The following is a 10,004-nucleotide window of genomic DNA, read 5'->3' as shown; positions in this document are numbered from 1 at the left end:
GTCACAAAATCAACACTTCCCGGCATGGAAAGCTTCTCGTCGCTGGGACGTTCCCACGTGTTGCCAAGACGACGGCACGTTCTGATCAGACAGAGCGGCGTCACGCCCTCAGCAGCACGAGCATGGGCCCCGCCCACCGGGCGGGCGGCAGAAGATTTCAAAGCGTTATTGTAGCAAACCATGCCGCGTACATTTACCCCGCATTTTCACTTCGTACCGCTGGCAGGTATAGTCCCACTACAAAATAATTTTCCTGCAGCATTTATTAGGATTTAAAAAGATTTGTGATACGAAATGAAAAGATTTCTGTCAACCGAACCTTTGTAACGGCACGGCATGGATATGATTTTTAAAGATTTCTGTGTTAACTAGCCGAAAGTGCATTAGAACTGGCCATCAGTTGAGGCAAAACTGCCATGTTATATTCATGTTACGTTACGACGACCAAGAACGTCCACGGCTTGCAGACCATTTTAAATCTTACCAACCCTCTTAGAACTGTGTTTACTCTTACGTACGGGGGTATTTATTTTCGGCCATGGTTCCCCTGAGATCGGCTGGCTGGCGAACTTTCCCGTCGGCATGACCTACGAGCACCGGGCGTCTTTGCGCTCGGGACGTGAGTGACCTAGTACATTTTCTTACCGTGCGTCCGAGTCTTGTTTTACTGCAACGTCGTGTCAATATCGACGATAGATGGGAGCCACAAAGGCTAGGGATTCACAGTATTGTGTTAACAAGTAAACAATAATCGAGTCTAGGTGTGGTGGGGCGTGCCCGCTAATGTCATAGTGTAAAATCTGGATTTTAACACGTGCACGGCGCGCCGTCGCCCCAGCTCTGTACTTCTACAGTCCGTGATACGTGTCCGGGAAGAACTGGTCGTAACCATAGACTTCCTTTCTATTCTTTGTGTTATGTTTTTTCTGCGATTTTGTGTTTGGCCAGTCGTCTAAATTTTTTTTTGTCCCGGTCGAACGGGGGGGCGCGCGCCGGGTGCGCCCCCCTCTGGATCCGCGGGTGGTTGTTTAGTTGTTTGTGTTAACATTTTCAAAGCTTTTATTCCCTATGTATATTTCTATATGAAAACATTGGAAAAAACACCACTTAACCTAATGGCCTTCTTTTGATGTTCAGTTATCATTAATAATTTTTTTAAATCTTTTATCAATTTTGCAGTGTTCTTATTAAGTTCAACATTTTCTATCTACATGTAGATCTGGCTGCTTTTGAATTTGGGCTCTAGGGTTTGAATGCTTCATAATGGGGCATTGTCTTCCATGTTTCTATGTTAATTTTCGTGAATCATATGGTTTACAGAACTTCCTTTGTCATGTCCACAGTTAGTAAGAAAACAAACATGGTAGTCATCAGACTTGAATGACTCTGAAAGCTGTTTGTTTTTTCTTTACATTTTTTTTATTTCCTGAGCAACTGCGTTAAAACAAAAGCTCATAGGATAGGTTTATTTTGACTCACAACAGTAACAGTAACTTGTCTTCAACTCTTCCTTCCTTGTAAGAAAATGAGTCATGTTCATTATAAAGTCTTCTCGGTAATGATGACATTTCAAAGGGTTTCCAATTTTATCAAGAGTTGACTTAACACTTTATGGACTGGCCCAAGAAAATGTCACTTACAGTTTTGTTGCATGATGTTGACACTACCCACACAAATGATCATGTTAACCGTTCCCATGTGATAAGAGCTAAGGATTAAAGTTAATGCTTTTGAATCAATAGAAGAGAACTGATAGGAGTCGTGAAGTCAACATACCAGGCTGGTTTATAATTCAAACAATGAATTTATTTTTAAACTTTCTATCTAACTGCATTGATAGATGGAAAAACTGTAACAACTCTGAGAAGGGACTTTAACTGTTGGGGCACAAATATGAGCATTGTCGAGTTGATTCAGAGCCTGAAATATTTTTTTTGCATATCGAAAAAATCTGGCGAATCTGAAAAACAATTGATTAAATTGATGTGGCCTAACAATATTGTTTCTCCCCCTGTTGTAGTGTACATCCCTGACGGTGTAGAAGAGGAGCCAGATTTTATGTACACGCCAGACAACCTGAACCCCCCTCGCCCTCCCATCACATCAGATGACGCTCTGAAGGAATCCATGGTCCTCATAGAGGAGGGACTGAAAACTGGGGCATCACTCTTACAGTTCGATGTGAGTAGAAGAACCATGATGTAACATGCTTCAACTGTGATGGCACATGACACTCATTCAGACTTTTAGGCACCATGCTGTCACCACTCTTTATGACAGGATATGAGCCAAATTTTATGTTTCATGAAAAATGTACCACAACACTAGGTTTGGTTGATGACTTGGAAGAAATTATAGCTGCCGGATTGGATTTCTTCCCCTAAAAAGTGGCCGTTGTTCGAGAAGACATGAAAACTGTAAAAAGCAGCCTAAAACATAGCAATCTAATTAAATCGAAAGTTTGCTGGCCATTGAAGCCGTATAGCCAAGGCCTTTGAGAAAGATATCAAGTCAGATCGCCCCTGTCACTATTCCTGTATATTGTGCAAGGCAGTTCATACCTGTCTCCAAGTCCTGTAACCTCCAGTACCGCTCAAGTAAGACAATCGTGAAGTTTAGCCACATACAAGACAAGAAATTGTCATTTTGTTGACTTTTTGCAAGTTTTCTTGGTTTCTAAGCGAAGAAGAAATTCTTGATAAAGACTGAATTAAAGTCGAAACCGGTCGAATTCCGTCTCGAGTCTGTCATCTTCCCATCGCTACGAACGAAGAAGAAAGGAGTGTTCGCTATCATTTGTTTTGTAATTACTGTAACCTCCATTACCGTTATTTATTTTAGCTCAATACATTTATATACTTGATGTGTTTCTGCAGCAATTGTTTAGGAAGAAGCCTGGTATGACCTGTAACGCCTCCAGAATACCTGAGAACATCTGTAAAAATAGGTATCGAGACATCTCACCATGTAAGTATGCTGTTCATGTTAAAAACTGTAACCTGTCTCTCTGGAAATTTTGTGTTTCATCTGTACAGGAGCTATTGTAATGATATTTGAAGATTAAATGATTTGTTTTATCTACAGATGATGAGACAAGAGTGATGTTGCAGGGTGGACAAGACTACATCAACGCCAACTCTGTAAATGTGAGTCTAACATGTCAACTTCTGTATCTATATAGCCGGTATAACTGCCCTTCATTGTAATTATAACACACCAGCTTCACAGGCACATTGCACGGTGGCAGCTAGCTATATTACACCAAACAACTTGTTACAACCAATCTTTGCACATCTAACTGCAGGTGGTGTTTAAAGCTTTGTAGTGATGATGCCCCAACTGTACTTGGTGGCAATGAGTTCCACTCTACAATAGATCTTGTAAAATACAAGTTTTAAACACCTCAATCCTTGGTTGATAACTCCAGTACTTGAAGATATGACTGTTTCTTGTTCTTTACTCAGCTGATATTAGATACTTAGTAGTTGTCACATAGACCAGTTACCTAATGACTTCATGTCATTAGGAAGACAGTGTGCTGCCTAGGTAGCCCTATTGTGTTGTACCATGCTCAAACTTCAATAGATAGATACATATATTATAGATAATGGTACAGTCCTATATGTAGTTAGCCTCATACCTTTTACATGAAGCGGTCCTAGAAATGTTTTGATTTGACGTTTTTTTTACACGTTTTTTCAGATGGAGATCCCCAGGATGGGCATAGTGAACCGGTACGTGGCGGCGCAGGGGCCGCTGCCCAACACCAGCGGGGACTTCTGGCAGATGTGCTGGGAACAGCAGTGTACGCTCATCTGTATGCTCACAACACAAGTGGAGAGGGGAAGGGTGAGTAGTAGTGCCACCTGGCAGATGTGTTGGGAACTGCAGCGCACGACACAAGTGGAAATGGGAAGGGTGTACGGTGTGGGCCTGTGCTGTTATATGTGTGCGTGGGTTGAGAGAAGGAGATCTATAAAAAAAATGCCTCTCTGCAAATGTCACTGAATTTTCACCTCATAGTGAAATGTTGAACTTTATTCCAAGTCAAGGATTACACAGAGATCAAATTTTCAACGACCACTGTCGCCTTCATCAGGATAGTTAGTAACCAATCACTTCACAATGTAATCTCACGAGAGTTATGGTGACTGAAACTAGTTATATGTAAATAAAGTTTATTATTTTACAATGATAACTACCAACACAGATGAACTTTCATAAGAATTTTCACCTCTTCTATCTAGGAGTAAAAGAATTGGTACAGTTTAGAAACTGATCATTTTCGTCACAAAACCTATGTATGAATGGCTGTACTGTATTACTGAATCTGGCATCTGAAATCTTGTAGTTGAGAACCATGTACATCCTGTGTAAAGCGCCCCCTGTCTGTCTGCAGGTGAAGTGCCACCAGTACTGGCCTGACTTACACCAGACCATCCAGTTTGGCGGGCTGCAGATCTGCTGTGTTACTGAGGAGACCACACCCTCATTTGCCTTCAGAGACTTCAGCATGATCAACCTGAATGTGAGTAAGATTCCTTGCTCATAAACAGGGAAGATTTTTGTTCTGCAGAGTTACCTGTATACCTCCACATGTATCACACCTTATAAAACTCAGTTGTGGTTTCAGGTGGATTTATTAATGCAGTATCCTTCAGAGTGTAAGAATTCCTTTATATTGCAGAATAGTAATAGTTTTCCGAGCAGCACTGTTTCAAAATGGCCCAAGAAGATCACTTGGGACTGATAAGATCTGGTCTATGTATACAGGTGGTCAGTATAGACAGGACTCTTAATGTGTGTCAATGGAGAAAATTATCAAACAGTGGTCACGAGAGGATAACTGAAGCTATATACTCATTTACACCTGAGTCAAGTGAGGAAATAGGTGTAAAGTGCCTTTCCCAAGGACGCAACACTTGGGCCTGCCAGGGATTTGAACCCAGAACCTTGGGAATCTGAGTCAACAACCCTAACCACAAGATCACCTTGCCACCTATAGCAGGGTAACAAATGTTTGCACATGAGTGCTTACACATGTATGTTATACCCTGTCCTTCCCATGTTGATCTCAGACTGATGAGGAGAGGAGAGTTGTACAGATGCAGTACCTGGCCTGGCCAGACCACGGTGTCCCTGATGACTCTACAGAGTTCCTGGACTTCGTGTTCAGGGTCAGGCAGCAGAGAGTGGGCATGGTGGAGCCAACCATGGTGCACTGCAGGTAATAACTGTGTTTAGTACTGTAGCCCGGAGTTCAGCCTTGTTAGCTTTGTGTGCTTCCCAAAATCTGCTATCCCACTTAGCCTGGAGTCCAGCCTAATGTTAGCTTTTGTCTGTTTGCCTGCTAATCTTATCTACCCAAGCAGTCCTAACAAGCATGGACTCAAGGCTATGATTCCTTCCCTTGTTACATACAAACTTTATTCAGTGGATGACTTCAAATTCTTGTGACAGTGCCAATTGAAAATTTGCCATAAATCAAGAATCATGCACAATTGTCATAAAAGTAACAGAAGGTGTTGTTTAACAAGTACAATTTAACATTACCATGAAGGTTTTGCACAAGACTCCTTATATCGGGTTATTCGTTGGGCTGGTTACTCCTTCCTTGCAGCTAAGGGTTGAATTGTGAGGAGCTTTTAAATCGGTGGGGCTAAATCGCAAGGGTCTGGAGCAGCTACCATTCGGCGCTAACTCAGTTGACAATACGACCCCGGGTGCGGCCATAGGACTTTAAGGATTTAATCACTCACACTGAAAATGACCCCTACTCTTTTCAATAAGTATGATGGGCTCTTTAACATGCGTGGGGGGTTATGCTCCCCAAACATGGGACCTCCATTTAACACCCTATCCGAAGGACGTTCTTAACCAAACGTTGTTGCATGTCGTCTGTCCGCAGTGCTGGGATCGGCAGGACGGGCGTCCTCATCACCATGGAGACAGCCATGTGTCTGATTGAGTGTAACGAGCCGGTGTACCCGCTGGACATCGTCAGAACCATGAGGGAACAGAGGGCCATGATGATACAGACTCCTGTAAGACACATTTTATGAAGCTTTCTTCCTTCTTTTAAGAAAAACTGGATTTTCAAAGTAAATCTTCTGTTCATTCCTTAAAGTTAGTTGCATCAATCCTATCTCATAGCATACTGATACCTGTGAGCCTTAAATGAAAGAGCTTTTTTTATACCTTTCAGGCACAGTACAAGTTTGTATGCGAAGCAATCCTGAGAGTATACAAAGGTGAGTTTAGCACTTCAGCTACTACAACCCTTTACAACAGCACCATCTAGTGATGATCAACAGTACTGCAGATTTTCCATTCATTCCCTGTGATCAGATGAAGCATTTTTGATAGCTGATAGTGCAATATTTACAGTATAACAGTTTCTGTATGTCAGATAAAAAACTTATCTGAGTTGTTCTTTATACTTTCATGAATTTTGAAGTTAGATTTCTCATGAAAGTTTAAAATACCCGTACTATAGAATTTCATACTATAGAATTTCAATAACTAGATCTGAATGAAAAATTTGACTGTATTTCTCTCGTTTTTTTTCCACAGAGGGAATTGTAAAACCACTGGCTGAGTTCAAGTCTCCGTTCAACCACAAGTGACACCCTGCACCCTTCAGTCCCTCCACACTTTCCTTTGGCAATCCTACCCACATCATACGGAGATAGTCTCTTCAAGTTGTACATATTTTTAATCAAGACATTTAATCTATGCATTTTTTCGGTCACAATTTTCCTACCGGATGTCGGGGAGTAACAAGTTTCATGCTTACGTAGCAGGTTTTTGTGGAAAGAATGGAAGAACCGTATCCAATTATGTAGCAAATCTCTTGGTAGTTTCTTGCCACAATTGTACTTTTTTTACTTCCTCGCACTTCTTTTGAGCAACATTTGTTCAAAGTTACAAGATGAAAAGTCATGGTAGTGTAGTATTATTTTAATCTAATTGTGGTGGTCGCCGATCATTCCTATGGGATTCGCCATGCGATTTGAATCTAAAGTTATAATGTTAAAATCAGTGAACCCTGAGTGGGACTTTTATTCTGAACAAATCAAGGTTTGAAGCACTCTTTGAATTCAGAACGCAATGAGTTTAAATTATGACATGCTTTCTCTACTTGGATGACCATGGTAATGTGATTGGGTACTTTTGGAGACTTTCCAACTTGCCCCGCTCAAATCTAAATGTTGCAATTGTGGCACCAATCAGAAATTTGCCTGAGCAATTTTAAAATTGCTTTAGTTTAATGCACGGGCAATTTTCACCAAATATTCTCTTAATGTAGTTGCCTGTCTTTCCGTTGATTCAATTTGTACATATATTTTTTTCATTTGTTGGCATTCCAGTAGGTTTAGATACTTAGAGGCAGCGGCCGCATTATGTGGTAAATAAGCGAGTATACTTAGCTGCTAGTACTTGTCAGATGGTCATATCTGTACATATTAATGCATTATTCTCATTTCACGAGGAAAGAAAAAGACAGCTACTTATGATATTTTGCAGGTTAAGAGTTGAAACAAACACCTAATGTCAAATGCTTCCATTTGAAAGGGTTGCAAATGATGATATTGAAATGAGTACACTGCAAAACTTACGGTACATGTATAACATCAATTATACTTGAGACAGATATGTTTTAGTGCAAAGTGTTACAGGTTCAGTTTTCAGTTCATTGCAGTTGGCATAGTTGCATCATTTTACACACCATTCATACAATTGTGTTTTGGAAATAATTTTGGTTCGTGTGTGCCTTTGTTCTGTAAACCACACTAATAATATTTGCCTTCATATTTCTGCGTATTTTCTTGGTACCCTTAGACTATGTCCCTCTGTACACAGTTGAGGTTGTATATGGTTGTTGTAGATTCTAGTTTTGTTACACAGTTAAAAACAAGGACCACACTTCATTTTGTTTTTATTAATCTATTCTTTCTATATCACATGGTACCATGTAGTTATAATATGCAGATTAAGTCATATTTACTTTGGGAACAGTTAGAGTTAAGCTGCTGGTCAGTTAAACACATGCTACTGTAGAGAAAATATGATCTGTTGAAATTCTTCCTGCTATAATCAGTGAGTGCTCCCATTGGATACTGGTACCTGCTTGATATGCGCATATTAATGAATGACATTCCGGACATTTTTTTGGGACAATTCACTTATCACTCGAAACCCATGGGTCTTTTTAAAGCCCCGAGAAGGAATATTGATAGAAAATTTTAAATTCAATGCCACTTCTGAGGACATTTTAGAATCAGTGACTGTTTTGTACAAATTCAAAGAATATTTAATTACCTTCTGTTAGATGCTGCAGAGAAGTTTACTTGCAAATTCTAGCAAAGTTTTTGCAGGGCACAGAAATGTGCTTCCATCCGTAATGGTGATTTACAGTGTAATGTTTTTGAAAAGAATTTCCGACTCAATCAGAGATCTACAATGTAGTTGTAGTTTCCATGCCTTGTATTTTCTATCAAGTGAAATCCCGTAATGGCCATTTTCACTGAAAACACTGTTTACATTTTAGATGATTACTGAAGAACTCAAACATTTTACCCTCTTGTAAGGATAAAGCGATTTTTAACGCCGGCATTGCTCGATACAGTTAAACATATGAGAAACTGCGTGTGTGCATTTGCAAACATATAGGGTGCCATATGTAAAGAAACCATTTCTTGTCTGTAAGGTACTGTAGACTAAGTGTAATAACTGAGTTGTTGAAGACCATGACATTAATGTACCTTTCTGGAGTGCAAGATTTCTAACAGTAGTTGCCTTCCTCTGATCTATACGTTTGTTCACTATGAGAGTGTAGATAATACAAAATGGTTGCTAAATATAGCAAGGTGTCAGTTACATGTACGTGTACATATCGTAATGTCGACCTGCCTGTCAAACGTTTTGTGTATTTGCTGTTGTGAAAGTTCATAGTTAGAAATGCCACTGGGTCTACAGATTACTCACAGGGTTTTCTTTTTAGTATTTTTTTTTTCTTTTTGTAGAGAAGGAAAATTTCTTGAAGTGTTTATGGGAAAGTACTCTTAGGTTGACAAGGTAAGCTCAAGTGTGCCATGGAAAGTCTTAAGTGATTCATAAGGAAAAAAAAGTGTTTTCCCAAGATGTAAAGGTCTCGGTAGGGGACACTTTGCATACCTTAAGGATAAGACATTAAGGCTAGGGGGATGTTATATAAAAAAGACATTGTTTGCTAAAAGTATGCCGTAACAGGGAACAAATGTGCAGAATCAGAACGAAAAGATTTTTGCACAAATTATTTCACATCCTCTCCCCTATAAGCACTTATTCACCCCTCTGTACAGTATGTTGGTATCTAGATGAATGGGATACAAAAAATTGGCAAAAAAGTGTGAATATTTTGACGAAAATGATAATCATATTTTGTATGTTTTCTGTGGTGACATCCTAGATTTGTAGATGACCAAAAAAGTTTATTACGCCTCCATTCAGCTTGTACCGATACTATTTCTCTCAACCAATGTCAACACCAGCATTATTATGTTTCTAGGAGTTTCTGCATAAGTTTCAAAGAGTTTCTCAACAATTTGTGGACATCAAAACTTCAGACAGATTTAGCAGAAACAAGTTCTGTTTGACATTCGCCACTTCTTGGCCTAAGGAATACCTTTCTCAAAGCCTCACATTCCTTTCAACAATAGTGTTTGACATAACAGTGCTATATACCAATGGTGCAAGCTTTGTGGAATGTACCAGGACTCTAGCCTTGTTTACTATAGCCATAGTCTCGCTGGCTCCATGCGCCAGTGTCTTATTGTGGTTTTTAATACACAAAGACTATGTAGACAACAAAGAAATGATCCATGTGCTTTCGTGGTGACCAAAATTCATAGTAAAATAACATATGCTTAAATCTCCCTTTGTCCTTGTCTTTCCTTACGCCTATAATCCTTGACATAGTATAACGTTACATATATAATGTCCTTGATTGATCCTTCAGTATC

The 10,004-nt window shown here is 39.8% G+C and overlaps 1 protein-coding gene across 10 annotated transcripts in view; it reads left to right on the top strand.

Annotated features, from left to right (window-relative positions):
* LOC109478749 (tyrosine-protein phosphatase non-receptor type 4-like) overlaps positions 1 to 8,842 on the top strand; it is a 55,425-nt gene extending 46,583 nt beyond the window's left edge. For all 10 annotated transcript variants that reach the window (XM_019780477.1, XM_019780476.1, XM_019780475.1 and 7 more), the window contains 9 exons: positions 2,021 to 2,181; positions 2,877 to 2,967; positions 3,085 to 3,146; positions 3,703 to 3,849; positions 4,400 to 4,528; positions 5,079 to 5,227; positions 5,909 to 6,044; positions 6,206 to 6,251; positions 6,574 to 8,842. In XM_019780477.1, coding sequence (XP_019636036.1) covers positions 2,021 to 2,181; positions 2,877 to 2,967; positions 3,085 to 3,146; positions 3,703 to 3,849; positions 4,400 to 4,528; positions 5,079 to 5,227; positions 5,909 to 6,044; positions 6,206 to 6,251; positions 6,574 to 6,626 — 974 coding nt within the window. In that variant the 3' untranslated portion in view covers positions 6,627 to 8,842. The remainder of the gene's footprint in view (positions 1 to 2,020; positions 2,182 to 2,876; positions 2,968 to 3,084; positions 3,147 to 3,702; positions 3,850 to 4,399; positions 4,529 to 5,078; positions 5,228 to 5,908; positions 6,045 to 6,205; positions 6,252 to 6,573) is intronic.
* Positions 8,843 to 10,004: the final 1,162 nt, after the last annotated feature.

This window comes from Branchiostoma belcheri, unplaced genomic scaffold (assembly GCF_001625305.1).
Source record: "Branchiostoma belcheri isolate BF01 breed outbred unplaced genomic scaffold, Haploidv18h27 scaffold45, whole genome shotgun sequence".
Taxonomy (NCBI): domain Eukaryota; kingdom Metazoa; phylum Chordata; class Leptocardii; order Amphioxiformes; family Branchiostomatidae; genus Branchiostoma; species Branchiostoma belcheri.
This window is presented reverse-complemented; position numbering and strand designations above follow the sequence as displayed.